At 48.9% G+C, this 16,199-nt stretch overlaps 1 protein-coding gene across 6 annotated transcripts in view; it reads left to right on the plus strand.

The window, feature by feature from the left end:
- Positions 1 to 16,199, plus strand: part of adam15 (ADAM metallopeptidase domain 15) — a 29,100-nt gene that overhangs the window by 2,623 nt on the left and 10,278 nt on the right. For all 6 annotated transcript variants that reach the window (XM_080896450.1, XM_080896451.1, XM_080896452.1 and 3 more), the window contains exons 3-17: positions 7,898 to 7,974; positions 8,457 to 8,535; positions 8,625 to 8,701; positions 10,122 to 10,404; positions 10,978 to 11,043; positions 11,978 to 12,049; positions 12,138 to 12,307; positions 12,384 to 12,468; positions 12,642 to 12,790; positions 13,791 to 13,968; positions 14,119 to 14,211; positions 14,298 to 14,493; positions 14,905 to 15,013; positions 15,236 to 15,431; positions 15,769 to 15,846. In XM_080896450.1, coding sequence (XP_080752576.1) covers positions 7,898 to 7,974; positions 8,457 to 8,535; positions 8,625 to 8,701; positions 10,122 to 10,404; positions 10,978 to 11,043; positions 11,978 to 12,049; positions 12,138 to 12,307; positions 12,384 to 12,468; positions 12,642 to 12,790; positions 13,791 to 13,968; positions 14,119 to 14,211; positions 14,298 to 14,493; positions 14,905 to 15,013; positions 15,236 to 15,431; positions 15,769 to 15,846 — 1,908 coding nt within the window. The remainder of the gene's footprint in view (positions 1 to 7,897; positions 7,975 to 8,456; positions 8,536 to 8,624; positions 8,702 to 10,121; positions 10,405 to 10,977; positions 11,044 to 11,977; positions 12,050 to 12,137; positions 12,308 to 12,383; positions 12,469 to 12,641; positions 12,791 to 13,790; positions 13,969 to 14,118; positions 14,212 to 14,297; positions 14,494 to 14,904; positions 15,014 to 15,235; positions 15,432 to 15,768; positions 15,847 to 16,199) is intronic.

The raw sequence follows: 16,199 nt of genomic DNA on the forward strand, positions 1-16,199 counted from the left end.
TATTTTGGGCACGACATGAAGGGCGTGAAGCTCTGCCTCCACAAACTGCATGTACGGCAGCGTTATGAGGACAGAGACAGCTGAAAACACAAGAGGAGGAGATTTTAAATCATGTTTTTCACTTTTTCAATATTCACCAGTCCTCATTTGTAATATTTTTTCTGTTGTCAAACATCAAATCATGAAGTCTTTGTGTTGCCCGGCACTAGATTATCTCCAGCAGACGTGGCCGGGCTGTGGGGGTGGAAGTGTCAGCACAGATTGTGTGTTTCCACACTGACGTTACTTGGACAGGTTACAGGGTCTTTCCTGCACACAGAAATCATCTGCACAAACACAACATGTTGTTCTTCAGGTGATGATACAACACAAATGAGATCCTTCAGCTAGGCTAATGCTGCCTGATTGCCTTTCTCTGTGCGTGGACTTACATGTGCAGTCCTCCCACAGAGATCCACTCTGAGCCAGAAAAATGATATTTGCACGTTTTTGAATGTTACTGTCCTTCTGAGAGGCCGATGCTGTCCACAGTCAGTTCCCACAGAGACAATCTTAGGTGAGCATTGTCCAACTCCACCATCGTGGACTTCAGCCAGCGACCGTAGACCTTCCTGCTAATCGTAGGTTCAGACCAGAATCTGCATTAAGCTCACTGAGACTGAAGTCCACTGTGGAGTGCATCAGCAGGCCACGAGACTCCTCTGAGAAACAGCTGATTGCAGTAATCATTGAAGACTCTGGAGAAGTCTCCATTTATGGAGGACACGCTACATATTAGCCAGGCTTTGACTGCGTCTTCATCCAGCGAGTGTGGGAGCAGTGAGCAAAGTCGTGACTCTTGCTTGGACTGTGTCTGTGTTCGATGGATACACTGATGCGCTGCACACGCGTCTGAGATGCTGTTGGATGATTCACGTTAGCTAACAGTCGCAGGTGTTTGTGAGGAGGCTGTTTCTTTGTGGTGTAGTTTGTAAAGAAGGTATTGTTTACAGTGACGGTGAGAAAAGCGTGTGTAGCTTTATTGATAATGCTGGATAAAGTTCGTTTGACCTGAACGGAAACCCTCAAACTTGAGCGCTCCACAAAGACTGACGGCAGAGCTGCGGAGTTTATTCTGCAGACGAGCAGCAGGAATCGGCGGCTTTACCTTCTCTGTCTCAGTTTCAGTCCAACTTCTGAGACGTTGTGACTGTTTGAGAGAGGAAGGAAGCCGCAGCGTTGATGGTTTTCACCAGAAGCTTCCTGTAGGCACGCTGAGACCTGACTGCAGGAGGGAAGAAGGGGAAGTTGGGGAAAGAGCGTTGTTAGAGGATGGACACTTCCTGCGCTGCTGAGAGAAGCTCTGAAATCATTTCCTGTAGAAACCCCCACCCATCCCAACCCCACCCAACCAGGAGCGAACGTGGAGTTTAGGAAGAGAGAGTAGGAGAGCGGGGCTGAAGGACCCCAGACCATCAGCTCTGACCAGCAAAACCATCACCGGTGGTGCTCTGCCCATAGCTCCCCATGGCAACAGTCTTAAGTTGCTTCGTGCTGCAAGCTGACGACCTTACAGCTGTGATCTCCAGTGATCAGATGGTCCCATATAAACTGCATATGGTGATGGTGGGGAGGAAGAACTTCCATTTAACATGGCTCAGGGTCACCTGATCCATCCGTTCACAAAGTAGCCACAGACCGTTCCCACCCGGCTCCCCCACCGTCAGCCTTCCTCTGAGGGAGGATCTTTTCAGCAGATGTTGCAACATCGTGGATGTCGTGTAACGCAGTCGCAGCTGTGGCTCAGAGAACATCAAACACCGGTGGGATCAGTCCTGCTTTCCTTCACGTGAGCCGTTCTTCGGCTTTCACAGAACTGGAACAAAGTTCATCTCTGGCCTTGTTTGTGTTTGGCTGTCGTTGGCGGCGCCTGACGTCGTGCTTCCCCTGTGTCTTCCTGACACGCGACGTAAACCAGGCCTCAGCTCTCTCCCTGTTGTTGCTGTTTCACTCCTCCTTGTTTTTCGGCCTTTCTTCCTGCTCTGTTGTGGTCGGCAGCTCTCGGCCTCGCCCAGAGTTTCTGCAGCTCTGACATCATCTGGAGGCCGGGCGAGAGACATGACCTCACTGCATGGAGAGCGAGTTTTAGGGGCGAAGAGGGAGAAACCTGTCAAGAAGGGAGGGTGGTAACAGATGGTGAGAGTGGGCGAGAGAGGCTGAAAAACACAGCGAGGGGAGGATGAGGTTATAATTAGGTTTGTGGAACAGAAATGTACTTTCAATAAAAACCTTAGAAACAATCACAACAGTGAAAGAAAAAAGTGATGCAATGAACTTTTCCTGAAGTATTAAAACACATGTATGTGCTCAGACACACGAGGAGGGCTGATTATCAGCAGGCTGAGAGGGCGGGCACAGCTGTACGTGTCACCGGGCCGCGTTTCAGGAGTTTGCAGGCCTCCCCTTAAATGCCCTGTAAGTTAGTCTGTAGGAACATCATCATTGCACTGTGTGGAAATGAGGCTACATATAGCATATATTCAGGTGACTGCCTCTCGCTTATGTCTGCAGATAGCAAGACGTCAGGTTTCTTAAGCAAGAGGACCAGAGCTGTCCCACCGGAGTGTCCGACGGGGTCCAGTCCATTCATTAATGTTTCCATATTTTCAGTGAATTGCACTGCTGTTATATGAAGAACTCCGTGATCTCTGACTGTTATGTTCCTTTGTGTGACTCGCACTTGTTTCTGGCTGAAATCTCGGAGTGAGTCGAGCTGATGGAGGAGTGATGGTGAGGGCAGACTGAGCGTGGCTCAAAGTGCTGAATGAGCTGAAGGTGAGCGGCTGAGCCGACAGGCGACGGTGAATCTAAGCACGGGAGAATCCAATTAGCATTGAGGGGGCAAAAAAAACACAGAGCAAATTTAGCAAAACCAATCACAAAGGTCTTAGCGTCTCAGCGACGCCCAACGACCTGGCAGAGGAGAAGCGAGCCGAGGTCGATGACCTGCAGGGGACGACCTTGTGAACCTCAGCTGTGCAGGCTGATGGGAGTTCAAACACGAGAGAAGGAAGTGGAAGCACGATAGCTTCAACTCACAAATGCAGAGAGACTGCAGGACACAAAGGGAACCAAGTGAGACAAGGAGACGCATCCAGGACCAAAATCACAGAAATTCCATTCAATTTTATTCATATAGCGCCAAATCACAACAGCAGTGGCCTCAAGGCGCTTTATATTGTAAGGTCGACCCTACAATAATACATACAGAGAAAACCCAACAATCATATGACCCCCTATGAGCAGCACTTTGGCGACAGTGGTAAGGAAAAACTCCCTTTTAACAGGAAGAAACCTCCGGCAGAACCAGGCTCAGGGAGGGGCGGGGCCATCTGCTGTGATTGGTTGGGGTGAGAGAAGGAAGACAGGATAAAGACATGCTGTGGAAGAGAGACAGAGGTTAATAACAGATATGATTCAATGCAGAGAGGTGTATAAACACCCAGTGCATCATGGGAATCCCCCGGCAGCCTACGTCTATTGTAGCATAACTAAGGGAGGATTCAGGGTCACCTGGTCCAGCCCTAACTATATGCTTTAGCAAAAAGGAAAGTTTGAAGCCTAATCTTGAAAGTAGAGATAGTGTCTGTCTCCTGAATCCAAACTGGAAGCTGGTTCCACAGAAGAGGGGCCTGAAAACTGAAGGCTCTGCCTCCCATTCTACTTTAAAATACTCTAGGAACAACAAGTAGGCCTGCAGAGCGAGAGCGAAGTGCTCTAATAGGGTGATATGGTACTACAAGGTCATTAAGATAAGATGGGGCCTGATTATTTAAGACCTTGTATGTGAGGAGCAGGATTTTGAATTCTGGATTTAACAGGAAGCCAAAACAGGAGAAACCTGCTCTCTCTTTCTAGTCCCTGTCAGGACTCTTGCTGCAGCATTTTGGATTAGCTGAAGGCTTTTCAGGGAGTTTTTAGGACTTCCTGATAATAATGAAGTGTCCAGTTTTACTGTTTGCAGTACTTAATCATAGTTCCTAAATCTATGATTATTAAACGATTCGCCAATAAGAAAGTCGTTTATTTCAGATCAAAATCAGGATTTTCCAGCCGGGTGGAGCTCCTGAACCACAGCACTGTGGAGCTTCTGATTTGGCTTAAAAAGCAGAGTTCCTGCAGTGGAGCTAATTACGTTTTGTGTTTCACTCTGATTTGATTAGCGATGAATTAAGCCGACTCAAAAACGACCCAGCAGCGACGACGCCGCCGTTCTCCGCCCAGAGTTTGTCTCTGCAGTTCTAAATACTGACGTCAGTCTATGAACCATCTTACATCTATAATGCATTTGTTGCTTTAATAATTCTTGTTCTTCAGATTAAGAGCTACAATAACACGCTCGCCATTTTTAGTAACATGAACAGTAACATCTGTTCCAGCTGCTTCGTCTGCTTTCAGGGAATTATTTGGACCGTTTGGGGAAAAAAAAAAAATGCACACGAGAGCAACTCGAGTCACGCCTGTTTCTTTTAGCGGTGAAAGAAAATCTTTGTACATCAGCTGCGTGCTCTAGAAATGAACCTAAAGGGGGCGCTGTCATGCTCGTCTGGAGGAACCAATCAGAGGTCTGAACAGCTGCATGTTTCCAGCTCGCAGAGTTTAGTATGTCGCTGATTCAGTTTCCTCTGCGCTGCCTCTCAGAGTCGGACCCTCCCAGCTGCAACGATCATGACTCAGCCAACACACACACACACACACACACATCCTGCTGCACAATAATCTGACCCCACCACAGTACAAAGTTCAGAGAGGGTGGGGAAACAAGCACGCCTCAGAGGGGAATTCTGTTCACTTTTAAAGGAGAACTTCACCCAAAATCTCCCCTTCAAACCCTGCAGGACTGCAGCCCATGATGTGAGGAATACGTGTTGTTGTTTAGTATCACCACTAAAACGAAAGATCCGAACGGAGCGAGGGCGGTCCAGGTCACATGTTAGTCCAGCTTTCCAGAAAAACAAAACTGAAGGTTATTAATCATCGAGTGGGAGGAGAGCAGAGATGCTCACGCTGACTATTCATGAGTCAGCTGTGAGTTGTAAAGCTGCTTTTTTTTCTTGTAAACTGTAAGTGTAACAAAATTAAAGATGTTCAAAGTTTGACTGTGTGCTGTGAGACCAGAGCTGTGTGAAGGTCCCACAGTTCCCCCAGTGTGACGTGATATGATCCAGAAATCAACATAACCCCAGATTATATTAAGAACTGCACATTTCCACGATCGCAGCGCGGCAGCGGCCTGGAGCGGCTCTGTGCTGCGTTCAGGAACCGTAAATGCACCTGGGACAGGAAAGAGAGCAGAGCTGTGTCTGCAGCTTTAAACAAACACTTCTGCTGCCGCCTCTGCATTGGACTTGCTGTGGGTGGGGCTACAGGCAGCCCCGCCCACACAGAAGCTGCAGATTTCTGCTGACGGGTCGAAGCTGAGTGTCAGGCAGGCAGCTGCTCTCTGAAATATGAATATTTATCGCTGACAGCTGTCTGTGTTTAGACTGACAGATGTTCACGTTCAGTCGGTGGGATTCACTGCTGCGTCACGTCAAAAACCAAAAACATGTCAGAAAGCTCCTTAAACCTAAAAACCTCCAATCCGCTCAGTCCAGGACTCGATGTTTCAGGTCTTTGTGTTTAAGGCAGTGTTCTTGGCAGAAAACCCGAGTGAAGCGTCAGCGTTCCAGAGCCGGCCGAACTGATCCGGATCAACGGCCTCTGACCTGACACAGAAAACGTTCGAGCTGCAGGACGATTATCAGGTTTATTTATCAGCACGTGAAGAGAGAGGGTCCGGCCCCGAGAGTAATCGCTGAGCTCAGATTATACACAAGCTGTATTAACCTTTATTCAAAATTAAAGATGTTCAAAGTTTGACTGTGTGCTGTGAGACCAGAGCTGTGTGAAGGTCCCACAGTTCCCCCAGTGTGACGTGATATGATCCAGAAATCAACATAACCCCAGATTATATTAAGAACTGCACATTTCCACGATCGCAGCGCGGCAGCGGCCTGGAGCGGCTCTGTGCTGCGTTCAGGAACCGTAAATGCACCTGGGACAGGAAAGAGAGCAGAGCTGTGTCTGCAGCTTTAAACAAACACTTCTGCTGCCGCCTCTGCATTGGACTTGCTGTGGGTGGGGCTACAGGCAGCCCCGCCCACACACAGTGATGGGGAACCAGGTGAGGCAAAGATCAGGCGTTACTCTGGGCTAGCCGGTGATTCTACCTGGAGAGAGAGAACGGAGGAGTCCATGTGGAAATTCAAAGAAGAGCTTCACAGTCGTGCTGAGGAAACGCGAACACGACCATCCAGATGTTCATTTAGTTTAAAGACAGCAAAAAGTTCTGTGGTTTACTGATTTGTTTGATTTGTTTTCGAACAGGACATGTTCTGTATTGAGTATGATATAGATCAGCGGTCCCCACCCTTTGTTGCCCCACGGACGGTTTAATGTCAGACAATATTTTCACGGACCGGCCTTTAAGATGTCGCGGATAAATAAACACAAAGTAAAATGACACGACCGAGACAAAAACGGTGGTAAATATAATAATGAACGGGAATTCACTGTGTAAGTGTGTAACTTTATTAGCAGCGTCCTCCTGAAATGCCACGACAACAATGAGAGTGACATCCTCCTCTCTGCCCCTTAATGCTCTCAGGTCGCTATGGTAACGTGTAAATATCCCTTTCAAAATAAGACACGCAACTACAACGCGGGAAAAGACCCAGGGAAACAGTTAACGATAAAAACCCTGAAAACCATAAATTTCACACCCGAGCCTCAGCTCTCGTGGCCCGGTACCCAACGACTCACGGACCGGTCCGGGGCCCGGGGGTTGGGGACCGCTGATATGACACAAGAAAGAGCTCTGGTAAACTTGGGATACACCATGAACATCGTCCCGGCCAGCACTGCCGGGACGATGTTTTAACAAAGGAAACTTAAATCCCGTTTTGCATTGCAGTGGGAAAAGTGTAGAAGCCCAGTGCACAACATCTGGCTGATGTCAGAAACATGTGGATGGAGGGGATTTCAAAGCATGTGTCAGGTGGCTCTAACAGGACGTCCAGCTCTAGCTCCGACACAGCGGGGCCCAATTCAGTCGCTGAGCCTCGGTGCGCAGCGAAGGTTTATGAGGAAAAGCAGGGCGTCATCAGCCACAGGAACGGCCACGTGGCTGCTCCCCATGACGGGGGTTTCACAGGAACAGTGCTGCTACACCCAGTAACACACACTCCTACACTTCCTCCAGAGCTGAGAGGAGAAAGCCGCTGGACAGGAAGTGCCTGCACTTCAGAGAGAAGCTCCATTAAGACAGGAAGGTGTATTGATTAGATGGCGGATGTACTCTGCACCGCCACATCCTAAAGGAGCAGAAGAAAGGAAGTCACCGGAATGAAGTAAAAATGGTGGAAGCGGAACAATGAGAGTGGGAGTGGGCTCGCTGAATTATGAGAGTTGGTGCTTTTAATTCAGGGTATGAAATGATGATGATGATGATGAAGTTGAGCAGTAAGTGCGTTTAATAATAAAAATCCAGATGATGATTGGTTCAGGCACACATAGGCCCTCTGTGGTACCTGGAAAAGTTCAGACAGCTGTTAGAGCTGCAGGTGACTGGATATAGAGCAATAAGGAAGCTCCGCCCCTCCACAGCTCTGTTAGTTTCTGTTATCTTAGCCAATCATTTATGCCCCTGTTGTTTACCTCCACAGGTGCCCTCAGCAGTAATTTGAATGTGCAAATCCGTCTCGTTAGCCTCGGGTATTTGTGCCGTTTGGACGCGCTCCATCCTGTTCTTTTCTTTCCTGCCTCCAGAGTTTAATCGGCTCAGTAAATGAAGGAACTGTTCTTCCTGTGTTCCCAGGATGGCCACCCTGACAGGCTGCAGTGTGGGCTGGAGGTGGGAGGAAGACTCTTCCTGCTGGAGCTGGAGAAGAACCAGTGAGTCTGAGCGGCGTGACATTAAACACCACATGTACCGAACCTCCTGTGACGTTAATCTGAGCTGATATAAATAAAGATGTCGCAGCCGTCACTGCGGATCGTGTCGGATTGAGGAGACATTTTTAATTTTATCGCTGCTGTTTGATTCTGAATTCTTTCTCAGTCGTCGTCGTCGCGTACACTCGCCGTTTCTGACTCAATCACTTCCTGTTGACATTAGTTTACAGCTGATATGTGGGGGATAGTCAGAGACTTTATTCTGAGCCCCTCCCAACTATCAGCTGTCCTTTGGTGTTGTAATATTTAACTGTTTTGGGAAGCCGTGCTCTGACACCAGCCTGGCAGCGAATATCGCAGGTTGTTTGAGAGGCCGTAACGCGAGGGCGCGTCGCATCACTCGTTTGAATGTGATTCTGTTAATGCTGCTGTTTGATTCTCGCCGTCTCTCACACACTTTGATCTTTGTCGTGTCTCTTTAGCGACCTGCTGCCCAAACCGCCAAATGTCTTCTACTACCTCCCCAACGGTACCGGAGTGTCTGTAATGGCCAACCCTGTGGTGAGTCAGCGAACGCACCGCAGCCGTCAGACCTTCCCCGTGGAGTCGTCCAGCTGTGACAGATGCTGTTGTGTTTATGTCGCCTGCAGACTCACTGTTATTACCACGGCAGCGTCAGAGGATTCCCCCAGTCCAGAGTGGCTCTGAGCACCTGCTCGGGACTCCGGTCAGTACCCGCCCCCAACAGGAAGGACAACCTTTCAGGCCCATCACAGCGCGTCTCGCTCTCAGCTGGAGGCTTATTTGTGGTTCAGAGTTTCTAAAAGTCGAGCGTTCGGCCCTTCTTCCGTGAATCCTCGGCTTGGTTTCAGGACACAGACATCCTCTGCTTTCAACTTTAGCTTTGAAACTTTCCTCTTTGGGCTCGATCAGGTGACCCTGAATCCTCCTTTCCTCTGAAAAACTAAGAGCAAGACACAACAAACTAAAGCTGAGAGAAGATAAACCTTTACATGCTACAGAGAGTGGAGGAGAACGCCCCACTGCATCCTGGGACGCCTGCAGGAGAGTTCAGGGTCACCTGTTCTGAGTTTAAGGTGGAGACAGCTGTTAGAGGTTCCTGTACGTATTAAATACAGACACTATAAAAATACAGTAATTTCAGTGTGAGAGAGGAAGGAAGAAGAAAAGAGTTTCTGTGCTTAAACGCTCGAACGGACGTGAAGCCTGACAAACGGAGACGCACGGTTCAGGAGGAAGTCGTCGTGTTTAGACAGCGCTGGTTTCCAAACGCTCATCCTGTTCTGCAAAAACAGAAGCTGCAGATTTCTGCTGACGGGTCGAAGCTGAGTGTCAGGCAGGCAGCTGCTCTCTGAAATATGAATATTTATCGCTGACAGCTGTCTGTGTTTAGACTGACAGATGTTCACGTTCAGTCGGTGGGATTCACTGCTGCGTCACGTCAAAAACCAAAAACATGTCAGAAAGCTCCTTAAACCTAAAAACCTCCAATCTGCTCAGTCCAGGACTCGATGTTTCAGGTCTTTGTGTTTAAGGCAGTGTTCTTGGTAGAAAACCCGAGTGAAGCGTCAGCGTTCCAGAGCCGGCCGAACTGATCCGGATCAACGGCCTCTGACCTGACACAGAAAACGTTCGAGCTGCAGGACGATTATCAGGTTTATTTATCAGCACGTGAAGAGGGAGGGTCCGGCCCCGAGAGTAATCGCTGAGCTCAGATTATACACAAGCTGTATTAACCTTTATTCATCAGGTTGGATTACTGAGAACGTAAAAACAAAGATTTTCTGTGCAGCTCAGCGAGCTCTGTGGTGGTTTCCTGCAGCCTGTAGGTCGCCGTGAAAAGAACAGTCTGGTTTGTGAAATGAATCGCGAATTTATTTTCTAACTGCACAAAAAAACCGGAGTCATCATTTCCCTCGATATGATTTCATAACTGCACGCCCATCCTACTTCCTGTGTCGTCAGCATCATGATAACAAATCAATAAAAACCAGTTTTATTCTGTTTTTTATTGTTATGTGATAGAAATATTTACAGTGGAGCTCTGAGGTCAAAGGTAAACACTCCTGTGTGTGTGCTTAGAAATATGAATAGGACCCCTGTTAATCAGCTGCTTCCTCCTGCAGTGGCATCGTCGCCCTGAACGCCACCCTGAGCTTTGAGCTGCAGCCACAGGAGGAGCACCACCATCACCACCACCAGGCGAGGGAGGAAGAGGAGGAGGAGGGTGCAGGAGGGGAGAGTGGAGGAGGAGGCAGAAATGGAGGTAGTGGAGGAGGAGGTGATGATGATGAAGGAGGAGTCCACCTGCTGTTCTCCACCACCCCCCTGGAGGATGACGCTGCAGGAGGCTGTGGAGTGTCGCACACCGCCGTCCCCCCCATCCACAGCTCCACACACACACACAGGGTGAGACAGGCCGCCATGTTTTTATAGAGAGCTGAGTTATAGTCTGCACAGTCAGGAAGTGCTTACAAGGAATGTGTTACAGGTGTTTGCAAAGGTAAGGCTTAGGGCCCCCAGGAGGTCAGATCTGGAGAGGCTCTGGCCCACAGTCAGTGACAGGAGCCACGCCCCCACGGACATGGAGGGTGAACAGATCTCACACACCTGAAACAATCCGCGTGTTTAAGTGTTCCAGTATTTCACCTGCAGTCAAACAGGAAGTGAAGCCGTTCCTCTCCCCAGACTTTGTTCAATAAAGCAGGAATTTTAAAGCGTTTTAAGATGTTAGATGACGTGTTAAAGTCAGATCAGCAGTTCCTGTTTTATGTGAGTAAAACTCACCTCACAGAGAAGGCGACTCTCTTTAAGGTGAGCGAGTCTGGAGGCTTCAAACTGTAGGTCAGCCCTCGTGCGGCAGCTGTTGACGGGGTCGTTAAACTGCAGAAGTTTGATAAACTACAAATACGTCAAACTTTTACTCCCATTTGACCTCTGACCTGACCTCTGACCTGACCTCTGTGTGTGTTCTGTCTGCAGACGAAGAGAGACATCCTGTCTGAGACCAAATACATCGAACTGGTGCTGGTGGCCGATCACCAGGAGGTCAGTGTGTGTGTGTGTGTGTGTGTGTGTGTGTGTGTGTGTGTGTGTGTGTGTGTGTGTGTGTGTGTGTGTATTGTTGGTGTGTCTCTTAGGCTACGTTCACACTGCAGGTCTTAAAGCTCCTTCTGATTTTTTTGTCTGGTTGTTCACACTGCAAATAAAATGTGACCGCAAACGCGCTCCAGTGTGAACCCTCAAAGCGGCCCGCATGCGTCACACATGACGCGCTCTGTTTGCGGAAGGAAAAATGGCGGCTACAGAGCTAGCAGGTGTTGTTGCAGCAGTCTATCAATTTCTGCAGAGTCGTAACCGACAGAATTTTGACAAATTAATTAGAGAAAGAAGGACACTGAGAAAAAAGGGCCCGTGCTTTAACAATGGCCGCCATGCTTTCTCGTTTGTCTCCGGTGCTGATAATCGGCGTCTGTCTTGTGTCAGTGACGTAAAAGACGGATTTAATGCGACATGACCATCAAACAGCAGTCGTTTTCTACAACATCAGATATGTATCGGATTCAGCACCACATGACAGTGACCCAGGTCGGATTTGATGCGCTTTCGCCTGCAGTGTGAACGTAGCCTTAGTTACCTCTTCAAAGCAGGATTTCACAGGTTTGTCTGATGGGACCCGGCTCAATGCAGCAGAGCGGTGACCTCTGACCTGCAAAGGTCATGTGATTTGACAATTAACATGGCCTGGCGTTTGGAGCAGAGAGGAGGGGCGTGCTGCAGCAAGCCAAACAAATGTCTTTTAAAGAGTTTCAGCTGTTTGGGGTTTTTAACCTGCAGTAGTGCGTTCTCGACACAAGATGGCAGCAGTTTGTTTCACCCTGAAATGTGCCGACTGATTCTTTGTCGTTTGCTGATTTGATTTGCAGTTTAACATGTTGGTTGTTCCATCCTGATGTGACTAAAGCTGCAGTCTGCTCCACAGTTTCTGAATTACCAGAAGAACAATAACACCATCATCTACCGCATGCTGGACGTGGCCAACCAGGTGGACTGGGTGAGATCTCTGACTTCCTGTCACAGCCGGCCTCTGTAACACTGCAGCAGCAGCAGCGCACCTGAACCGCCTCTTCTTCCTGTTTCAGTTCTACCGTCCCCTGAACGTCCGCGTGGCGCTCACGGGTTTGGAGATCTGGAGCGACCGCGACAAGATCCGTGTGGAGAAGAGCCCGACCGACACCCTAAGCAACTTCCTGGAGTGGAGGACCAGAGACCTGCTGCCACGCCTTCGCCATGACAACGCCCAGCTCGTCATGTAGGAGCACTTACCAAAATAAAAGTCTCGCATCGCTCCTGGTTCGGGTCGTCACGTGTTCGTTTCTTCTTCACAGGGGCGGGTCCTTTGACGGCACCACAGTGGGGATGGCGTCTCAGTCATCCATGTGCTCCAGAGACAGGTCGGGCGGCGTCAACGTGGTGAGTCGGCCTTTGCGTCGAGCTCCGTTTACTTCCTGTGTCACTGTGATTTAGTGATTCGTTTACATTTTTAGCCAAACAAGATTTTAGTGTAAAACATTTTGATCTTTTTACACTTTACTGACAAAATACTTGGCTCCATAAAAACGAAGCGATTTCTCTCTTCCTGTCAGGATCACCTGGTCAGTGTTCTGGGCGTGGCTTCAACTGTTGCTCACGAGCTGGGTCACAACCTCGGGATGAGCCACGACACCGCGGAGCGCCACTGCTCCTGCCAGAACGAGCCGCGGCTCGGGGGCTGCATCATGGAGCCCTCAACCGGGTCAGTGCCAGACTGTTTAACCCGGGTCAGCATCAGACCAGAACCCCCAACCCTGCTGAGACTCATCGCTCGAGTCCTGCTTCTCTCTTTACTCTGTGCTTTAACTGCTTTACATCTCTGAAGTCTTAAAGGTCTCGTCTCAGCAGGAGCACAGCTGCTTTTAGTCGTTCCCCCTTTTCCCAAAGAATGTGCTCTTAATGTCTCGCCCGGTCAAATAAAGTTAAATAAGGTTATTGAATTTTCTATTCATTTTCAATAAGTACCTCTTAATACGCCCTCGGACCCGTCAGGTCAGAGTTCGCACTTCAGGCTGAAAACAAAGGTGAACCGTGACCTTAGCTCCGGTGCTGGATCGTGTTTCCTGTTCGATCAGCTCAGTCTGTCGTTTAAAAAACCCGATAAAGCCTAAATGAAATTATCCACAGAGACCAAAGCGTTTGGTTTTTGCATCAGGCTGTAAATATGCTGTAAAGTTGGACTTCCTAGGCTACGTCCACATGAACACGGGTATTTTTGAAAACACAGATTTTCCGTTTTTGTTTCTTTGTGTGTGTAAATGTAAGCACGACAAAACTGCAGATAGTCGGATTAACAGCCGTTGGATTAACAGCCATCGTATTTTGTCTCTATCCGCCATTGTAGAAATAATCTGATGTAAACAACAATGTGGCGCACAGCGCCACATCAAACAAGGCGCACAGCTTTGACGTTGCGTGACTAACTCTCAGTTTTCCTCGTCCATACGTAAACGCAAAAACTGAGTTTTTGAAAATCTGCACCGTGGCAGGAGTTTTAAAGAATCTCAGTTATCAGTGATCGAAAACGCCGTTTGCGTGTGACGCAGCCTTAATGTGTCTGTTGTTTACTGGCTCTCTGCTGGAGCCTCAAGTGGCCATTAGAGGAGCCGCAGGTTCAGTTTCGGTGTCATTTTTCAGTCCTGAGGCTTTCCTGGTTCGTTTTTAGCCGTGTAATACCAGTGTCCTGTGACCTCTGACCTCAGGTTCATGCCGGGTCAGCTATTCAGCAGCTGCAGCGCTGCAGATCTGTCCGTCAGCCTGCTGCACGGCGGCGGTATGTGTCTGTTCAACGTGCCACAGCCGGAGCACCTGCTGGGAGGACCTCGCTGTGGAAACCTCTACGTGGAGAAAGGAGAGGAGTGTGACTGCGGCCTGCTGGAGGTACTCGCCTGTTCACCTGCTTCTGCAGCACGTTTGCTTCAGTTTCAGTCACAGTTACTCTTCGTCACTCCTAGCAGTGATGAAGGTCACACACGTTACTTTGGTTTGTTCTCCTTCTTGATGATGTGCTGCTGTGCTCTGATTGGTCAGGAGTGTGAGGACCCCTGCTGTAACGCCTCCACCTGTAAGCTGGTTCCTGGAGCTCAGTGCTCATCTGATGGTATCTGCTGCCAGGACTGTAAGGTCAGGCTGACGTCGATGCCCACAAATATAAAAACAATGTTTCCTGCAGTATTTTCATCTAACTCCTCCTCTTCCTCCTCCATCAGCTGCGAGCGGCGGGTTCGGTGTGTCGTGAGCCTCTCGGGGAATGTGACCTCCCTGAGTACTGCACAGGCTCCTCCCCCTACTGCCCCCCCAATGTATTTCTGCAGAACGGGGAACCCTGTGAGGAGGGCGCCTCCTACTGCTATGGAGGAGTCTGCGCCAGCATGCACAGCCAGTGCCAGACGCTGTGGGGACCCAGTAAGACTCCAGTCTGTACCTGTCCCTCATTTCCTGTCCTGTGCTGGATGTTTATATTAAACATGGAGGAAATGATCACTGTGAGCCACAAATGAGGACTTAAAGCTGTGTGAGGACGACACAGCTGAGAATGAGCAGATAGATTTAAACCGAGTCTAAATCTCCTATCAATCACAATTTGTCACAGCTTATTTTAGCCTAAATCTGATTGCACCTCACGTACCAGCGACCTGGAGTGAGTTTGACCCGCACAGTGAACAACACTGAAGTCAACAAAGCTTAAACCAGTTTGCACTGAGCCAGCTCCTGTTTGAAGCCTGGTTTCTGTTGTACTCTGACTAAACTTTGGCTCTTTTGGTTTAAACCAGTTTAAAACGTGCATTTGTGACTGGTTTTTATTTCTGTCTTCAGATGCCACCAGCGCTCCCGCCGTCTGTTTTTCGTCTGTGAACAAAAAGGGAAACAAATATGGAAACTGTGGTCAGCTGACCAACGGCTCCTACATCCCCTGCAGGAACTCGTGAGTCCACAGGGGCACTGTCACGGTCACTGCTGCGTTACTGTACTGCAGGCCTACAAATCCCATCATGCCCGTGTGTGTGTGTGTGTGTGTGTGTGTGTGTGTGTGTGTGTTCATATCTTCTTTTGGAGACCAAAAATTGGACGTTTGCTATGCTTATGGGAACCAAAATTCCAGCTTTTCCCGCACTTCACTTCCTGTCACGTTTGCTTGCCGATGCAGGGACGTTCACTGCGGCAGGATCCAGTGTCAGGGTGGGAGGGACCGCCCCCTGCTGGGCACCAACGCAGAGATCCTCACCACCAGGGTCCACTTCAACAACAGCGACCTGGTCTGCAGAGGCACCTTCTTCCACCTGGGTGACGACGTGTCCGACCCCGCCACCGTGGCCCACGGCACCGCATGCGGCCGCGGCAAGGTCAGACAGCGCCTCCTACAGGCTGGGGGACAGTTTGTATTTGAATTAATTCTCTTTAGTTGCAGTAATTTTAATTATGCAACAACAAAAAAGGATTAAAAGCAAAGCGTCTGTGTAGGTTCGCAGTCTTCCAGGTCATGGTTATCGAAGCAGCTGGGAAAGAAAAACAAAGTTTCAAAGAAACTTAAAGAAGTCCAGTGGCTTTTCTCTCCAAGCTCCTTAGATAGATAAAACCGAATGTTCCACTGAAGTTCCAAATATTCCGAGTTTTGTAAGATTTTTGTGAGAATTTCTTGAAACAAACTTTTGTAGAAGTGTGATTTTGTTGCTGTTTCAGGCCTGTTTGAACCAGAAGTGTCAGGATGTGTCAGTGTTCGGTGTGGACGAGTGTCGCAGGAAATGCAACGGCCACGGGGTGAGTCACGTTTAAAAATGTGTGAGGTATACGTTGGCACAAAGACAGAGGTTTCCACCATAATTTCACATGAGACCAAATAAACTCATCAGTTTACTGAGGTCATGATTTATGTGCTGAGGAGTCGCCCCCTGCTGGTCATGAGAAAGACGTACTGCCTTGCACTTTGGGAGGATCCTTCACATTAACCCTTTAAAGCCGGTCAGAGCAGCACGCTCCAGTTTGCGTAACTATTTTTAAATCCCAGTAGCTCTGCAACCACGTAAGCTAGCGCAATAAATTTTTTTGCATATGAAACCGGAGGAGTTGTACTTACATCTGATGCCATCAGCTTGTCCTCGGTCACAGTTTCC

The sequence above is a fragment of the Rhamphochromis sp. 'chilingali' genome (genome assembly GCF_963969265.1).
Source record: "Rhamphochromis sp. 'chilingali' genome assembly, chromosome: 11".
NCBI classification, from domain to species: Eukaryota; Metazoa; Chordata; class Actinopteri; order Cichliformes; family Cichlidae; genus Rhamphochromis; species Rhamphochromis sp. 'chilingali'.